Source organism: Mercurialis annua, linkage group LG2 (genome assembly GCF_937616625.2).
Source record: "Mercurialis annua linkage group LG2, ddMerAnnu1.2, whole genome shotgun sequence".
Classification (NCBI taxonomy): Eukaryota; Viridiplantae; Streptophyta; class Magnoliopsida; order Malpighiales; family Euphorbiaceae; genus Mercurialis; species Mercurialis annua.
Window position 1 is genome coordinate 7,234,044 of NC_065571.1, and position 19,054 is coordinate 7,253,097.

At 31.7% G+C, this 19,054-nt stretch overlaps 2 protein-coding genes across 5 annotated transcripts; both read left to right on the plus strand.

Moving 5' to 3' along the window:
- The first annotated feature begins 2,501 nt into the window (after positions 1-2,501).
- On the plus strand, positions 2,502-4,637 carry LOC126670436 (uncharacterized). 2 transcript variants are annotated; one of them, XM_050364164.2, is made up of 3 exons: positions 2,502-2,833; positions 3,897-4,053; positions 4,175-4,637. In XM_050364164.2, exons 1-3 carry the CDS (start codon positions 2,829-2,831, stop codon positions 4,451-4,453), a joined length of 441 nt encoding a protein of 146 aa, XP_050220121.1. In that variant the 5' UTR covers positions 2,502-2,828; the 3' UTR covers positions 4,454-4,637. The 2 variants fall into 2 exon arrangements, with proteins under 2 accessions (XP_050220121.1, XP_050220122.1); XM_050364165.2 differs by having other exon boundaries at positions 2,504-2,833; positions 3,953-4,053.
- A 6,052-nt stretch (positions 4,638-10,689) lies between these two features.
- On the plus strand, positions 10,690-18,664 carry LOC126669142 (DEK domain-containing chromatin-associated protein 3). Of its 3 annotated transcripts, none has more exons than XM_050362500.2 (12): positions 10,690-10,803; positions 11,605-13,592; positions 13,699-13,732; positions 14,319-14,398; positions 14,529-14,588; positions 14,715-14,825; positions 15,235-15,315; positions 15,421-15,498; positions 16,332-16,797; positions 16,883-17,001; positions 17,566-17,596; positions 18,226-18,664. In XM_050362500.2, exons 2-12 carry the CDS (start codon positions 11,673-11,675, stop codon positions 18,384-18,386), a joined length of 3,141 nt encoding a protein of 1,046 aa, XP_050218457.1. In that variant the 5' UTR covers positions 10,690-10,803; positions 11,605-11,672; the 3' UTR covers positions 18,387-18,664. The 3 variants fall into 3 exon arrangements, with proteins under 3 accessions (XP_050218457.1, XP_050218459.1, XP_050218458.1); XM_050362502.2 differs by having other exon boundaries at positions 10,701-10,803; positions 11,636-13,592; XM_050362501.2 differs by having other exon boundaries at positions 10,703-10,803; positions 11,612-13,592.
- Positions 18,665-19,054: the final 390 nt, after the last annotated feature.

Sequence of the window (19,054 nt, forward strand, 5' to 3'; positions counted from 1 at the left end):
GATCAAAATTTTCACTAGCTAAGAAGCCATCACTACTCTCACTAGCTGATGGAAAATCCATGGACTCAACTTGATACTCACTGACTTCACTTTTTTCGGCAGCATTACAAAACGTAGCAGCTTCCAGTTCATTATCAGAACTTGGCTTCAGTTCACTAACTTCTTCTGCAAGTAAGCTGCTTGGGCTACACATTGAACCCTCATCTTGAGCAGGATTCTCAACAACAGTCACATTTTTCTTTAAAGCAAAAATGAAAATAGTTGACAAAAGCAAAATAGAGACTGTAGCAGGAAAATTAAAGAACCCAAAACAGCTTATAAAACAGATAAAGATTAAACTAGTGACAAGGACTGCAAAAAAAAGTAATGAGAGTTTGAGAAAACACTTGAAATTAGAGATTTGTCTCTCATTTGAGTTTTTCATTTTTGTTTTCAGGGATCAGAAACAGCTTCTTGACATGAGATAATAAAAGAAAAGAGAGATAATATAAAACTTTTGATTCAGAATTAATTTATTTATCTCTTAAATAACACAAACTGTTTGTTTGTTTGTTCTCATCTGCTACTGCTGAGTAACTCTGATTCTCTTGAAAAGAACAAAATAGAGATCATTTCTCAATCTCTAAGCTCTAAAATGACCATATCCATGTGCTATAGTATAACATCTATCACATATGTGCTCTCCACATGCCACACCATGGATCCCATCTAGTGGCCAAACTACAATTTTTGTGCAGGTGGGAAAAATAAGTTTCTTGATTGAATCATATGTGGTTCGGCTATCCTTTTAGACCGAACTATATGTTAATTATGTTATTTGACTAAAATTTTAAAAAAATTATTCGATTGTCTTTAAAATGATTGATTGGTATTTCTATGGTCTCGATCATTTTGGAACCGGATGCGACGGTCGCCCCACCTCGGTTCCCCCACTGAACCCATCAACACCTAAAACTCACCAACCAAAAAAATTTCATCCTTCTTAACAATGTCTTTTTCACATTGTTATTCTCTTTTTACCCATATGGCAACAAATAAAAACCCATTCTAAATAACTTACATCAATAACTATGAATTGTTGCTACCAACGAGCTGTAACTCAAATGGTATAAACGCTGGGCAGCAAATGCCAAGGTCGTGGGTTCTAATCCTCCCACAAGCGCTCCCTCCTCCCCAATTATCCAAAAAAAACTATCAATTGTTGCTCAATGTGATAATACTATTGTTGTAGACATGTTTCCTAATTTAAAATTTGTTACGTTTACATCCGCACTATAGATTTTTTATTGCTAGTGTGACAATTTTGTCTATAAAATTAATTTATATACTAATTATCCATACTTATAAGTCGAGATGGAAAATTGCTACTTAAATCATTTTACTTCGAATCACAAGTTCTGCCACCGGTTAACCGGTTGCTCAAACGAGAACAGTAAGAAGTAATGATGACCCATTTTGTATTGTCTGCAATTATAGCATCAAAGTGTAATGATATCAGTCATTTGTGCTAGTGCATGCCCCTCTTGATGGAATCCCATTACTTCAAAGAGTTTTATATTTTTTGGATTGATGCCAAGGAGACAACATTTAGCCTTGTGTTTCAGACAAGCTAATGGAGTTGTTGAAATAAGATGGTCAGGTTCAAAGTAGGCACTGTAAACAGACATTGATTGCATTCCACTGCCTGCATGTAGGGGTGTGCAACAACCGAATCGGATAATGGAATTGAACTAACAGATTCGGTTTGGTTTACTTTGATATTATAAAAAGTTATTTTTTCGGTTCGAATTGATTATAAAGATAAAATTTTAATAAAGTTTTAATGAAATAGAACCGAACAAAAAAAATTAACCGACCCTTCTAGTTCGTTTTGTTTCAATTTTTTTTTTGATTCGATTCAGTTTTGTGGGAACCATGGTGGGGTGGATGTCATATTATGTTTTCAAAATGTAGTTTCAATGAGTACCAAATTTTATTTTAAAGAAAATTAATTATTTTTTTAGAAAAAAAGGATAAATAAGAATATCAATTAGGTTATAATTATAGATTAAATTAGAATAATTATAATTAATTAAGTTAATTAGAGATTAAATAAGAATTACTTATAGTATTTATATCAACTTTTATTTCGATGAACTCGCCCAAGTTACGGAGTGTAAATTTAAAAAAAAAAATCTTTAATTTTTATAAAATAATGTTTAATATAAAGGCAGATCCGGACCTTGAGGTAAACATTAGAGGCATAAGTAAACCTGCGCTTAGTTGTACTAGCCATGACATTCATGTCATCATCCACGTAGAAAAGAGATGACGGAAAATTTGAAATATTTAACCGCGTCAAAAATAACGGCATAGATAGATCAGTTTTGAAATGCCAGGAGTGTATTTCAACCAAAATCAAACGTCGGGGAAAATTCCGGTCTTAGGATAAACATTAAGGGCATAAACAAACCTTTTCCCCTAAATCAAAGAGCAGCTGTGCACGGGTCCACGGGACAACCCTCTCGCTCAAAAGACAACCAAAAGGAGGTTTCTGGTTCCGTACTATTCTTCTTTAGGGTTAGGGTTAGGGTTTTTAATTTTAATTGACATTTCAATTTGTATTTATTCTCAGTTAAGTTTCTATTTTTGTCTACATACAATAATAAATTTTGTTGTTCGTTGGATTTCATAATAAATAATAATAAAAAAATCCCTCTGATCTTTGATTGATTAATCCAAATCTGGGCTTTAGCGCCCTGTTGCCATTAAAATCGATGATCGTCAGCGTTTCTCATGGACACCTCTCAATTGGATAATTCTCTTCCACTCAATGATCAAGCAGATGAATGGGGTATTTAATTTTTTTCCCAAAAGTAAAAAGTTTGATTTTTATGGTTTATTGAGTTTTTTTTGTGCTTTTAGTGAATTGTATTATTGGTTATGTTATGATTTTATTAGTTTTGATAGATTGGTGTCTTTGTTTTGTTAGTTTTAGTAGCTGCGAAGTCTTTATTTTCAGATACACAGGAAGTGAATTTGATTTGGCAGTATTATTTTGTAGTTATTGAGGCAGTTTATTTGTTTAAAAGACTGCTTATTTCTCATGATTATGACGCGGTGCAACAATTAATAAGCGGGTGACCTACAAGGACTTCATCTTTGAGTATCTTGAATTTGATTACTTCATTGACTTGTTTCATTAATTAGTAACTGTCTTTTCGTCAATAGTTTACCATCAGCTGTAATACTGGACAGTGTTTGCAACTAACATTTACATATACGCATTTTGAACATGTTATCTATGACTTATAATTGATGAACTTTTTGTGACAAATAGAGACTGTATGGATACATTACAAGCATTACTTTGTCCTCCGTTTCATTTTTTCAGTGTCTTCCCTGCATGCTTCCCCCCTCCCCATTTTTATGCATTCATTTTCAAATGAAGTTGGTAGTCTGGTTTCTACGATGAAAAATTTGCATCTGTTAGAGGTTTCTTGTATGTCAAACATGATTAAGCACTTCATTACATTGGATATATAAGTCCTTAAATGGTGATGTACGTTCCTAAATGGTTGTCAAGTTAGTGATATAGTTAAATGATCCATTCTCCCTGTAATGACTTGTATAGGTGTTAGAATAATAGGCCAACAAGTCCTTATCCTGTCTATTTTTGTTTACCTTGTTTGTTACTATTATGCTATGGCCATTTGAATGGCATGAACCTGTGGGAAGTGGGGACAAAAGAACTGAATGTGTTTTCTTTTTAACCCAATTTTTTGAGACATTAGGTGAATTTGTCGATCTTTCAGATGCGGAGTTGTTCAAAGAGAGTGAGAGAGAGGGAGCTAGATATTTTTGTCAAATCTCATTGATGTTGTTTTGTGCATCTGTGTCTTTTATTTTCTTTTAAGAGTTAAAGATTCACCTTTTTCACTCGAAATCTCTGAACTGGAATGCTGTGTGCTAGACACCGATGGATTTGTGTTACCAAGTTTGGGAATAGAAGACCCAGATTGGAGTACACTTCATGCTTCTGAAGTAGAACCTTCAAAACCTCCTTCTCCGAAGGTCAGCTGCAGTAATTATAGCTTTATTTGCTCAAAAGTCACTTTTTGATTTGGCTGTTACATTTTTTTACCGTGACGATTATAAACTACAACCAATATATTTGGTTATTGTGTTTGTGCAGACCAAAAAGGAAGAGAACATATACCTAGGACCTCACGGGGCTCCTCCTCAATCAAAGCTGCAAGATCTGAACCCATCTGGTCGTAAACAGCGTTTCAAGCAGAAACTGAAGGAAGCAGATAGGCGAACTACTGGAGCAGGAAGGGAAAATAAGTTAGAAAATTTGCGAGACCTCGTGGGCGCTGGGAGGGGAAATGCCAACGTGTCAAAAGGCTCTCCTCGAGACTGGTTAGACCAACATTGCCATGAATCAGAGTTTGAAAAGTGGTCCTCTCAATGAGGTTCTTGTTGGTACCTTCTCTTATCTAGTCTAAATCTATTGCAAGTTTCACATATTTGGATATACTGATATTTATTGAATCCGTATGTATTGTGACAATAATGGATTATCAAATGCACCATTTGTTTTTGTTGCTGCTTATGCAAAATATAAATGGAAATGCTAGGTCTAATTATGCTTCCTACGTACAAGTGAAAAGCAAATATTGTTTTGGTGTACTAACATGCAAAACCTATGAATTATTTACTCTTGCTTTAAATTTCGAACCTTTTTGATTTGTTTAATTAATTTTTAGAAGAGGAATAAATTCCAATATCAGAATTTTGAATTGTTCAATTAAAAAAGAAAACTTGAAGTGTTAAAATTAGAATTATAGGATGATAAACACACAGCTACAACTTTGAGCACATTTGTTTTGGTCAATTGATTGAGATTAAAAAGTTCTTAATGCTACTATTTATTTTATTTTTAAAAAATCTCTATATTTAATCACAACTTATACATATGTAAAATTTCAGATAAATAGCTACTGGCTAATGATTAGGGGTATAACTGATTTCAATGTTGCTCGCTAGCTATGCGAAACTCTTTTTGATAAACTTGACCTGAGCTTGAAATTTTAAGGCTTGTTTAGTAAACGAGTCTCGTTCATATATTTATATGTTAATTTGATATATTAAATTTTAATTTTTAATCTTTGAAAAATTAATTTATATATTTTTTGTTAAAAAAATATATTATGGATAATTTAAATTTATTTTTACATATAAATAAATGTATTATTAATTTTTTTATTACATTGTTGAATAATTTAGTTTGATTTAAATTTCTAAATAACAATAGGATTCAGTCAAACTCGTTAAACTTGTGAGTTTTTGATAAGCTCGAAAATACTCGCTAAAAACTTCTCGATGCGTTTCAATTTGACTCGACTAGTTCATGTCTCTGCTAAAGATGCATATGCGCTATTGTGGGCGGGTTAAAAGTTGGGCTTTTTACTCAAATAACCAACATTCAAGTTTGATTTACTTTTATACTGATTCATGTTTGATATTTTAAAACTACCATATAAAAAAGAATTTATTACTTTTATACTATTCATCTAAATAGAACCCTAATAGCACAAAACTCTCTCTTCAGATTTTTCTATCCTTTCTCTCTCAACTCACCTTTTGTTCTTTGCATCAATCCGCCTCCGCTGTTCCATTTTCGTCGTTCCGCTTTCGTCTCGCCGTTAGCTTTCTTTTATCGTTTTGATTTCAGATCTGAAATTTTTTGTTCTTTCTTTTATTTTTCAGATCTGTAATTTGTTTATTTATTACTGTTTTTCACCATCAAACATGTATAAAGAGTTTATTTAAAGAATCTAAACTCATTTTATGTAATGTAGAATAATTCTGTGATTTTATAGAATAAAATTCTGTTATTTCTGCATTTTTTTGTGTTTCTGCATTTTTTTATTCTGCAAAACAAATTCTTGACGATAATTGATTGCTGAATTATTGTAATGTTACAATGTTGTTGATTTTATGTTGACTTTATGTTGATATCAACTGATTTTTTTATATTTTAATATTGAAAAATAAGATAATATTGTCTGTGAAATCAACTAAAAAAATTAAATTAAATTAAATTGAGACTAGAAATGATATGGTAGCATCAAGGAGAAGACATATAATGATGTTGAATTATTTGTAATATTACAGTGTTGATATTGTGTTGATTTTCGGTTGATATTTTGTTGATTTTATCATCGGTGAAGAAGACAATAATGATGTTAAATTATTGTAATGTTACAATGTTGATCTTATGTTGATATTGTGTTGATATTATGTTGATATTTACTTGATTTAACATTAACGAAAAAGAACACATTATATGTGAAATAAAATAAAAATATTGATATCAAATTGCAAAAATGTTTAAAAAATAAAAATTAGTGCAAAAAAAGATTGAAAAATTTAAATGGGGTATTTCTATTAAATAGCACCACCTTTAGCGTTTTTTGCGATTTAAGCCACTACTACAAATTGTCTCAATTATTAGCCCAAACTTTCCAATCTTTTTAATTAATAGCTCAGGTCCCAATTCCGGCATCTGAAATCCCACGTGGCTCGCCGGATTGCCTTGTCAGCGCCAGCGTGGCCTCTTTATGCGACGTCGTTTTGGATTATTTCTACCAAATAACACGAACTACCATTTTATCTCAAATATTAGCACAACCTTTTAAATATTTTTAAATTTTAGCCTAAAATCTGTTTTCGGCTATTGGAATCACAACTAACCCTACGTCACAGTTATAAATTTACAATCCTAAAATCACAACCATAAAGTCACAAACTCTAAATGCTATGTATGCTATGTTACTATCAACTGTTACAGAATGCTATGTATGTTATCAATTGTTATTCACAGCTACTGAATGCTATGTATGTTATCAACTGTCAAGCCATATAAGTACAATAAATTAGTAGCTGAGTTAATAGCATCTACTTCATCTTAATAATGGGTCATATAAGTGCAACAAATTAGTTTAATTGGTATAAATATATTTACGGGTTATATAAATGTCGCTCTCATGCAAACAATTACTATTTAAAAATGAATATTATATTTTGATATTTTAATTAATTTTAATTGTAAATGAAAATAATTTATTTAAAAACAAAGTATTATATTTGATATTTTGATTAATTTTAAAGTTAAATAACGGCTCATGTAAATATCTTAATTAACATTAATACATATAACGAGACATAAAAATGTCGCTCATGTGCGTAACATGTGATAATAATAAATTAATATTATATATAAGGGGTCTTATTAATTAATATCACAAACGTGGCATAGTTTATATTTAAATAAAAATAATTATAATAATTTATTTACAAATAAAATATTATATATAATATTTTAATTAATTTAAAATTTAAATAACGGATCATGTAAGTGTCGCTCACATTTGTAACACGTGGCGAAACGCTAATACTATGTATAAAACCACGGGGGAGGGGGGAGGGACAGGCACATTTACGTTATTATCTTCTTCACTTTATAAAATATAATTATTAATTAAAAATTATTGAGATAATTATTAGAAAAGTACTAATTAAATTAAACTACTATATTAAGATAATTGTTTAGAGTACTAATTAAAATAAACTATTATAAATATTTAACAATTACTATTTTAATTATATGTAAATCATATAAAACTCTAAATAAGGAAAACTACTTTCAAAAAATTAATATTTTAATTATTATTTGATTTTTTTATTTAAATTCTTTATATATGATTATAAAATTTATTATCAATTTAAAATGTTAAACTATTAAATTAATCATCCAAAGTATTATATAAGATAAATTATTCCTAATTAACTATTATTTTAAATATTATTTAATAATTTGACGAGTCACACTGCGAGCCAAATGTGAAACACATGAAACGACATTAGTTATTCTTAAATGTGCACATTGGATTCCAATAGCTGAAAACAGATTTTAGGCTAAAATTTAAAAATATTTAAAAGATTGTGCTAATATTTGAGACAAAATGGTAGTTCGTGTTATTTGGTAGAAATAATCCAAAACGACGTCGCATAAAGAGGCCACGCTGGCGCTGACAAGGCAATCCGGCGAGCCACGTGGGATTTCAGATGCCGGAATTGGGACCTGGGCTAATAATTAAAAAGATTGGAAAGTTTGGGCTAATAATTGAGACAATTTGTAGTAGTGGCTTAAATCGCAAAAAACGCTAAAGGTGGTGCTATTTAATAGAAATACCCCAATTTAAATTAGTGAATTTAATACATATGTTGATTTCGTGTTGATTTCATGTTGATATTAAAACTGACGAAAAACATCAGCAGTAAAAAAAAGTCAAAATCCAAAAAAATAAAAAAAATTGAAAAAATTGAAATTAAAATATGTGATAAATATTAAGTGCAAGAATATAATGGTGAAAATAATAATTAAAAATGATGAAAGAAAACGATGGAAAATGTGAATTAATATAAAAACTAAAGTTTGCAAAAAGTAATATAAAAGAAAAGAAAGCTGGTATGAAATGTAAAGATTTAAAAAAGGTGGTAAAAAAACTGGTATGAAATGTAAAGATTTAGAAAGGGTGGTAAAAAAGTAAATGTTGGAGAAAAAACAGTATTTCATATAAAAAAGCTCTTAAAAGTTTTTCATTTTTGAGATCTTATTCACGATATAGGCACATGTAGAAAACTAATTTCTATTACATGTTGCAAAAAATGAGTCTTTCTATGGTTATTTTATTTTTAGCAAAGTAAATCTTACATTGTTCACCTATCAAAGTTGGATGAATTTTTATCACATTCATCAAACGGTTAAATGAACAAAGTAAGGTAAAAATAAATTAACTGCAACCTTTCCATGCAAATAATATTATGCAGACCAAATCATTTTTACGTCCTTGTTGACTTGCTCTAGGCATATTTTCTAAGTAGGAGTGAGCAAAAATTCGGTTAGTTTGATTAATGTGATTAACTTGATAAATAAAAAATTTAGTTCAACTCCGACTAAGAGTTCCACAAATCAGTTAACAAAAGTAATTATTACTTTTTAGCTTTTTTTTAAAATTGTTTTTAAGAATTGTTTTTTTATGTTTTCATAAGTTTAACCGAATTAATAACAAAATAAATAGACAAAATTTATAAATTTGGCTTTGTATCATTATGATTTTGATTAATTAAATTAATTAGATTTTAATTAATTTGGTTAATTTAGCTGATATAATTATTTAAAATTAAATAATTTCATTTCATTTAAATAGGTTGGATTTTAATAACACTGACCCTTTGCTCACTTTTATTATTTTTGTAATGTCAGATTGCTTGTATGATTTTGGTAAATTAGTATTTGATAAATAAATATTTTTTATATTTTTAATATAATTTTTGATGTACTAAAAATAATATGATTGCAATAATAGTTTCAATATTATTTTTATTAAAAGAAATTAATTTAACATTCATAAATATTATTGACTCGTATAATTATAAATATAGCAATATGTTCTTTTTTAATGAGTAAATTTAATTATTATTTCAAAATAAAGAAATACAGACAACCTATAAAATAAAATAAATTTATTATTATGGATCTGAAATGTAAATTTATTTAATTTTATAATTTTTATACTCCCTACATTACATAATATGCGTCGTTTTGACTATTTCATACAAATTACGAAAATAATAGATAGTATGTGTTGATTTATATATATTTTATTAAATTTTTCATATTTAATTACAATTACTTTTATATTTGATTATTTTCCTTAGTTTCACAAGGTTGTTTATTCATAGGAATAAACTTGAAAATAGCAACAAATGTTATGGTCCGAAGAAATAATTTCATCGTGGACTAAATTTTTAACTTCAAAGTGAAGAAACGTTATGAATCAGAAGGAATAATTTTTATTTAATAAGTAAATTAATTTTATATTTAACTGAAAGCAATTCTTTAACTAATAAATTATTTCTTTCGGTTGATTCTATTTTACATAAATTAAAAAATAACAAATATGTCTTGATTTAAATATATTTTTTATCAAATTATCCATAGGAACTATTACTATTATTTTTACATTTGATTAATATTTTTAATTTTATTAAATTATTTGTTGATGGAGAATAGCAATAAATGCTCTTTTAATATTTTAAAGTAACAAGTATTATAAATCATTTTTTAGATGCAGTAAATATTATGGATCCAAAAAAATAATAAAAAATACTCCATTTGGATTTATAATCCATTTAGAGATTACAAATTATGGATTTATAGATTAAAAATAATATTATGGAGTAACTTAGAGATTACAAATTATGGATTTATAGATTTTTTTTAGAACAAAGGATTTATTGAAGTTATAAAATATAAACTACTAATAACGAGATTATGATTTATGATCCATTTGGATGATCCCACTCATCCTAAATGATGCCAATTTATTATTCTTTTTCCAAAAAAAATGTTGCCACTTCACTTTACTAAGCAAACGAAACGTGGTCGAATCTCAAATCACAGCCGTCCATTAACAGTATTCCCACCATCACTAACTTTCAACCGTCCATCACTTACCCCAATCTCGATCCTCACACTCCCCACGTCTAGCACTTAACTCTTCAATAATCCTACGTGTAATTTAATCGCATTTTAAATCCGCATTTCAAGTCCGTCCTATAAAATTCCCATTTTATTTTCCTTTTGTTTTTTCTTCAATATTTCACTTTCAATTAACGAAAAACCGAAGCTGAGAGAGTGAGTGAGTGAGCTCGTTTTTCCAAATCGAAGAAATTAGGGTTTGTAAAATCTCTGTAAGTTCCTCAATTTTGTCTTAATTTATTTCGTTTTTCTAATTTCAGCTGAATTGTTATCTTGTCGGGTTTTAGTTGACCTTTTGTTAATTTCATTGTAGTACGGAATTGGTGGTTTAAGTTTAGGGTTCTTAAAAAAAGTTGAATTTAGTTTTTTTGTTCTTTAATAATCGAGGGGAATTTATTATGAACTTGTAATTAGGGCTAAATTGAGGTTAATTTAAGTACTTGTAGTCTTTATTTAGCTTAATTTGTACATTCTGTAAAGATATTTGCAAAGTATGCAGAATTCTGATTCGTTGTACTATTTCCTTTTTGTATGAATTAGTTCAAGCTCTTGTAGATCTTTTGAATTTTATATGATCTGTTGACTTCATTTTTTTGTTTTATACAGGCCAGTCCTTTATTTTCTGCTTTTAATTTAAATGTTTTGCTTATATTTTTATGGGGATTTTCTACTGAATTATTTTAGGTGGGTGGGGCTGTAGATCAAATATGGTTCACTTGAATTTTGAAAAGAAAATTGTTGCTTGCTGTTGTTGTATTGTATGAAGATTTAACCTTTAATTAATATATATATATATATATATATATATATATCATGGCATTTGTATGTTCTTTTTAGAAATTTACCTAGCTAATTCTGACCTCTAATTATTTTGGATAAATCTCTGCCAAGGAGTTAGTAAGGCTCTGATTTTAGTTTTTCTAGGTGCACGTTTTTTTTCTTTTTTGTTGATCTGTGAATGATTATTTCCTTTTTTCTAATTGAGTCCTTTTTTTTATTTTGCGTGAATACAGCTTTAAGGCGTAAAAAGATTTCTACTGGCAGGTCTGAAGTTTGATCTCTGTTGTATATTGGACTGCTAATGGGTGAAGAAGAAACAGCAGCTGAAGTTCAAGAGGTAGCAGCAAATGGGAGTGCTGCACCAGATAAGTCTGTTGAGGTTGTAACTGGGAAAAGGGAAGAGGAAAATATTGAAGTGAAAGCCATGGATGCAGATAAAGTTGATAATGAGGAAGAAATAGCAACTGAAGTTCAGGAGGTAGCAGAAAATGGAAGTGCTGGATCAGATAAATCTGTTGAAGTTGTAACTGGGAATAAGGAAGAGGAAAATAATGAAGTGAAAGCCATGGATGCAGATAAAGTTGATAATGAGGAAGAAACAGCAACTGAAGTTCAAGTGGTAGCAGTAAATGGGGGTGCTGGACCAGATAGATCTGTTGAAGTTGTAACTGGGAATAAGGAAGAGGAAAATAATGAAGTGAAATCCATGGATGAAGATAAAGTTGATAATGAGGAAGAAACATCAACTGAAGTTCAAGAGGTAGCAGAAAATGGGAGTGCTGGACCAGATAAATCTGTTGAAGTTGTAATTGGGAATAAGGAAGAGGAAAATAATGAAGTGAAAGCCATGGATGCAGATAAAGTTGATAATGGGGAAAGTGGCACTGAGAAGATGGATGAAGACCCCAAGGTGAATGAAGAAAATGGAAACAACATAGAAAAGAAAAAGGAAAAGGTAGAAGCAGAGAAAGAAAAAGAAAAGGAACAGGTGGAAGAGAAAGAGAAGGAAGAGGTAGAAGCAGAGGAAGAAAAAGAAAAGGAACCGGTGGAAGAGAAAAAAGAGGTAGAAGCTGAGGAAGAAAAAGAACAGGAACCGGTGGAACAGAAAGCGAAGGAAAAGGAGGAAGTAGAAAAGGAACAGGTAGAAGAGGAAAAAAAGGAAAAGGAAACGGTAGAAGCAGAGGAAGAAAAAGAAATGGAATTAGTGGAAGAGAAAGAAAAGGAAAAGGAAGAGGTAGAAGCAGTGCAAGAAAAAGAAATGGAATTGGTGAAAGAGAAAGAAAAGGAAGAGGTAGAAGCAGAGGAAGACAAAGAAATGGAATTGGTGGAAGAGAAAGAAAAGGAGAAGGAAGAGGTAGAAGCAGATGAAGAAAAAGAAATGGAATTGGTGGAAGAGAAAGAAAAAGAGAAGGAAGAGGTAGACGTAGATGAAGAAAAAGAAACGGAATTGGTGGAAGAGAAGGAAGAGGTAGAAGCAGAGGAGGAAAAAGAATTGGTAGAAGAGAAAGAAAAGGAGAAGAAAGAGGTGGAAGTTGAGGAAGAAAAAGAAATGAATTTGGCGAAAGAGAAAGAAAAGGAAACGGAAGAGGTAGGAGCAGAAGAAGAAGAAAAAGAAACGGAACAAGCAGAAGAGAATGAAAAGGAAGAGGTAGAAGAGCAAGAAAAAGAATATGTGGAAGAAGAAGTCAAAGAAAAGGAAGAGCCTGAAGAAGAAGAAAAGAAGGAAACTCAAACTGAAGCAGTTGATGAAGCGACTGGCTCAAAGGAAGATACAGAGATTGAAGAAAAGGACGACTCTGAAGAAGACTTGGAAGAGCAAGAAAAAGAATATGTGGAAGAAGAAGTCAAAGAAAAGGAAGAGCCTGAAGAAGAAGAAAAGAAAGAAACTCAAACTGAAGCAGTTGATGAAGCGACTGGCTCAAAGGAAGATACAGAGATTGAAGAAAAGGACGACTCTGAAGAAGACTTGGAAGAGGAGGTTGATGGATCCGAGGAGAAAGGTGAGAAGGCAAAAGGAAGCAAAGAGAAGGGGCGGAATGGAAACAAGAAACGAAAGAGACGTGGGTCCAAAACTGAAAAGAAGAAGAAGGTGGTGGAAGCAAAGAAGGATCTAGAGCCAAGGACCCCTACCACTAATAGACCGCAGCGTGAGAGAAAATCGGTTGAAAGGCTGGTAGCGACTATTGACAAAGATGCTGCTAAAGAATTCCACATCGAGAAGGTGCTTTTTGTCTTTTTCAATTTTTTTTATGGATTCCATTTTCCTAAGAAACGACTTATTTACCATTCGGTAATTTAATAATTCTTTTCCGCTTTGGAAATTGCAGGGCAGTGGTACGCCTCTAAAAGATATTCCTAACGGTACGGTTGCATTTTGTTCATGCTTATTTGGTTGTTAAGGGCTGCTCTTGCTCTCTCATAGTTTAATCATCAATGTGCTTCAGTTTTGGTTATGTATGTTCACCTGTAGTGATGCATCGGTGTGGGTTGGTTATGTGGGTAATGAAAGGTTTGGAAGTCTGAAATATAGCTCAAATGGGTAGCTCAATTGTTTAGTTGGCCAGATAAGCAACTGATGGGAAGTAAAGACGGCAATTTCTCAGATATTAACTTCCAAAGCATTGATGGTTGTGTTCTAATTTCCAATAAAAAAACATTATGTATATGATACTCTGATGGTTGTTCAGAAGATATTTTGTTGATTATAGCTTCCTTTTATTTAGTTTTATTTCTATGGAACTTCCCATCATAATCAATGCTCTCGCTGCTATTTCTATAAATGGGGTTTAGGTTTATCAGAACTGGAAAACTTGTGTATGAATTGGGAAAGTTTCAATCATAATGTGATGTTATATAGATTACTAAAGAAGTGGTAAACTTATTCAGATGCAATTACCAATCTGTTTTACATTACTGTACTGAACTTGAAATCTTTTTGATTTTTCAGTTGCATTTAAGTTATCCAGAAAAAAGAATGATGATAACGTCAGGCTGCTTCATACAATTCTTTATGGAAGAAGGGGGAAGGTAATTTCATTTACTTTTAGCAAAGACATAATATTTAACTTTCTATAATATTTGTCAATGGGATGCAAAAGCACATTGATGGTATTTCTCTACCTTTCCCTTATGCAACTTCAGTTCCTTGCTGTTGCAGGCTGTTGAGTTCAAGAGCAATGTATCTCGCTTTTCTGGATTTGTTTGGCGTGAAAATGAGGTGACGTATATTTTGTTTCTTATGAAAAAAAGGTTCTATGTATTGAGTATTTGTAGGGCTGGAGGAGGTTTCTGATTGCTGTTGGTATCCTGATTAAATTTCTATATGGTCTCGTCATTGTTGCAGGAGAAGCAAAAGAGTAAAGTGAGAGAGAAATTTGACAAGTGTAACAAAGAGAAACTATTGGAATTCTGTGATGTGTTTGATATATCAATTGCCAAGACTACCACCAAGAAGGTGCATTAATAAAGTTTCTATCTCATTGTAGGCATCAACTGTTAATGTGTCCAAATATATATTATAGTTTTCCATGGTTTCTGCTAACTTCTGAGCTTCAGATTTAATTATTTTATTTTAAACTAGCTTAACAATGATTTTCTACTGTGTATGTCTGTTTTAAGTAACAACCATGAAGACAAACTGGGAAATGATTCAATTAACAATTCTTAGCAGCTCCAGTGACTAGTAATATGCATTATACTTTCACTTGCCATCTGCTTGTTCTCTACTATTATTATGATGCAGCGGCGTGATCTTGCAGTTAACTTGTTGTGTTTGTGCCTAAATATTTATGCTTCCGTTTTGTTTTTGTTTCGACTGTTTGGTTCAGTGACGTGTTTCTGATGATCTCTAAATGTGCATGCAGGAAGATATTGTTGCAAAACTGATAGACTTTTTGGTGGCCCCTCATCCTACGACTACTGCACTACTTGCAGAAAGAGAGAAGGTTTGCTGGGCTATTTTATCATTTCTTATAAGTTAAACATTCTAAGATGTACAATATTTCAGCTTGGTGACTACTTCTTGTGACATTATTATATATCATCATTAGGCAAGTAAAAGCAAAAAGCGGAAGAGGGCAACCAAAAGCTCGGCCTCTGGGAACGCATCTTCAAAACGCTCATCAAAGGTCTGTTTCTTTTGGTACTGTTAGATTAATGGTTTATTGTTATATCTGGTTGGAAATGTATTGTACATTCTCATTATAAAGCAGAAAAGCTATTGCCTCCATTTGTTTTATAATTTGTGTTGGACAACCCATTGCGCTTCTTTGGGAAGAGATGAGAGATCATTATTCTCTCAGCTGTTATTGCAAATATTTCTTCTCTTCTTTAGATGTCTACATCAAAGTGTGAATGAGTATAAGACCTTCCCTACATTTTGATATTTCTTGCAAAATGTTGGATGCCCTTTGTCAAACTTAATGAAGAACTTATCTTTATACTCCCTCCATCTCATAAAATTGGAAAAATTACTACTTTTGGTGTTCCATAAAGGCATAGAGATAGAAACACTTGCTACTTTTTATGTTAGTTGAAGACAAAATTATCAAATTACCCATCTGAACTTATTATATATATTAAATACAGTAGCTTTGGTTTTTTAAATCATTATTACTTTAAAAAATTAAAAGGGTATTTTGAGAACATTATAATAATCTTAAGTACTTAACTATAATTAACTAATTTCTCAATACTTGTGAAAGTATATTTTTCTATCGTTATGAGATGGATAGAGTATATGTATTAGATTTTGCAATTTGCACTACTTGTGCTGTATATCTATCGTGCTGTTCTCAAATCTATTCCAAGTACAGTAAGTGTAAGTTGGAGTTGAAGTACCATCATTGCTTCTACTAACCAAAGCTTGATTATTCCAATTTGATAATTCTTTCTTCATCTTTATAAAGATTAATTTATATGTTTTGTTATTATCTTTTACAAATATGCATGAATTTTGCAGAGTCGGAAACGCTCTGAGGGTTCCTCAAAAACAACTGATTCAGAAGATGAGACGGAAGAAGAAAAGGAAGAGGATGATGATGAAGAAAAAGAAGATATGGTAGAAGAGGAAAACGGAAATGGCGTTGCAGAAGAATCTGATGCTGAGATGTCCGAACAGTCCGAAAAAGAAAAAACTGAGTCTGAACAAGAATCTGAAGAAGATACTGCTAAACGCAAGAGATCAAAAACTTCCTCCATAAAGAAGGCATCTGCTGAAAAAGCCAATACCAAGAAGAGTGTAATTATTTCCAGTAAATCCAGCCCTCCACCAAAAATAGCAGTTAAAAAATCTTCATCAAAACGCTCTGAAGCTGATGATGACAGTGATGCTAGTCCGAAAGTTTTTTCAAGGAAGAAGAAAATTGGAAAACCAGTGAAGGAAAAGTCATCCCCTCCTAAAAAGTCGCCTGCCAAGGAGAGAACGCGTAATTTTCATTTGTTTCTTTGGTTAATCTGCAGTGTTGAATTTTTTTTATGAAAAGCATACTAAAACTTATTCGTCATTTGAAGGTAAAAAGGCTACAAAAGGTAAGGAAAAGGTTAAAGTGAAAGACGAGGAACTGAAGCCATCTAATGATGATCTTAGAGATGCCATTTGTGAAATTCTCAAGGAGGTCGACTTCAATACGGTAAGATCTAAAATATTAATTAACTACTTCTTTTAGTGACTTGACCTAAAGAAGCCAGCTGGTTTCACCCTTAAAAGGCCATTTAAGGTAGCTTTCCTGATAGCATTTTTGTCATGGCTGCTGTGATTCTCCTAAACAATTTATAAAGATCTGGTCCTAGGCAATTCCTGAACTTTGGTTCTTGTCTTTGCATAGAGTTGCTATAAACCAATGGGTTGCATACTCCTAAAATGCTTCCTCTACTGTTCCGTGAAGCAGCATTACTTATCCCAAGATATATTGTTCACTGTATGATGCTCGGAAACTGGCAAAACATTGATATGCACCAGCCACCAAGGCTTATCTAATAGAGTAGAAATTGAACCATTTGTTTTATCATTTTAAAGAAATTCAGATTACTTGTGTTTCATGCAGGGCTGTGACTTGTCTTTGTAATATTCTGAAAGTGCATCTTATTAATCTGCTATTTATTTTCTGGATCAGATTGGCATAGATTATCAATTTGTGCTTGCCAGTTCTTTAATTGGTTTCGTTATGCAATTTTATTTGTATATTTTTTTGCAGGCTACGTTCACCGACATTCTAAAGCAACTTGGTATGTGTTCTTCATTTCTGCTGTTTGAACAAATTTTGTGGTTTTTTTTGTCTCTAAGTGAATGGACTTTAAAACATTACGTCTGCTGGCCAATGGTAGATGCATTTAATAGGTTTTTGTTAATGATTCTAATGTTTTGGGTCAACATAGCTCTTGATTTTGTAATATTTAGAAAGTATTGACCGGTATGTTAATGAGAGTTAAAAGATGAAAGCACACATATCTCTTGTTATAAATTGAAGTTAATCCTTTAAAAGAGAAGAACAAAAATGACTCTTAGTGGAAAAGCAAGTGATTATGATTGATGAATTGCATGTATGACAGACTAGAACTTTGGAATGATAAAATCTGAAGCAGCTTCTTACTGAATTGGGTACGGGTGGTTTTGTGGGAAGAAAGTTGCATGGTGGTGTTGCAGTTTCTTTTGCTTTGCTTGAAATGACCGGAATTTTTTTAGTCTTAAGATAAATTCTAAATAAAGGATCGGAACATCATAAACATTCTCGGGGAGTAATTGCCTTCAAATGAAAATAATTTCTTTTTAAATTTTTTGTTTTGGAAGTTGTTGCGTAGAATATGAAAGCTTGTGATTTTATCCCTTGCTTAAAAGTTGATGGGTTGCATTTCAGTTAAGCAATTTAATGCCGATCTCATGTCAAGAAAGTCGTCCATTAAACTAATCATTCAAGATGAGCTCACCAAATTAGCTGATGCGGCTGAGGATGAAGATGGAGAAGATGATGCTGACAAGGATGAAATTCAGCTTTCACATCAAGAGGTTGAAGCCTGAAGCCTGAAACCTGTATAATTATTATTGCAAGAAAACTGTGCAGTTATTTAAGAATTATCAACCGAGTTTTTACGTAGCTTTTGCTTACATATATAACTGTTTAGTCTGTCCATATAATTAACTGTTGGTGTTAAATTCGCTGGCAGGGCAAAACTAGTTTTCATTATCTTGTTTTTGGGGTTACAGAAGCTAGTATTTATTAGGAATTGTATTGCTGGATAGCTAATACTGTGTATGTACGCCTTAACTTCATATGTAGAGAACTTTTTGCCCCTGTATTTAACAGTTTTTAACGTTTCAAATCAATTTTTATCTGAGTTAACTTGGAGATTGCAGTTGATCCGAGCTGGCCGTCTTTACGTGCACTGAATTTGAGTGTAATTTAATACCATTCTGTTGCTTGGTCCTGTCAATGAAGATATAGGAAGGGGCAAAGAGACGCCGGTAATTGATAGCCAAAGTATGATAGCCCGTCTTGCCTCAATTCCACCCCCGCTGCCTTTACTGCACCGTCTTTTCCATGGTCGAGTCTAGGAGTGTCAAAACGGGTTGGGTTGGAGGGCTGTGTTCATGGTCGACATTGGCCCTTGTCATCCAAGCATTATGATTAAAGAAAAAGTAAAGGAAGTCGAACTTAATTTTTAAGCAATTGAAGACTATTAATGCTA

What these genes read in the sequence shown, in the direction of transcription:
- LOC126670436 (XM_050364164.2), top strand. An exon ending in CAAAACCTCCTTCTCCGAAG is followed by an intron (nt 4,054 to 4,174) that starts GTCAGCTGCAGT and finishes GTGTTTGTGCAG; the next exon opens with ACCAAAAAGGAAGAGAACAT.
- LOC126669142 (XM_050362500.2), top strand. Translation starts at nt 11,673, where the DNA reads ATGGGTGAAGAAGAAACAGCAGCTGAAGTTCAAGAGGTAGCAGCAAAT. An exon ending in CTTCAAAACGCTCATCAAAG is followed by an intron (nt 15,499 to 16,331) that starts GTCTGTTTCTTT and finishes TGAATTTTGCAG; the next exon opens with AGTCGGAAACGCTCTGAGGG. An exon ending in AGGAGGTCGACTTCAATACG is followed by an intron (nt 17,002 to 17,565) that starts GTAAGATCTAAA and finishes ATTTTTTTGCAG; the next exon opens with GCTACGTTCACCGACATTCT.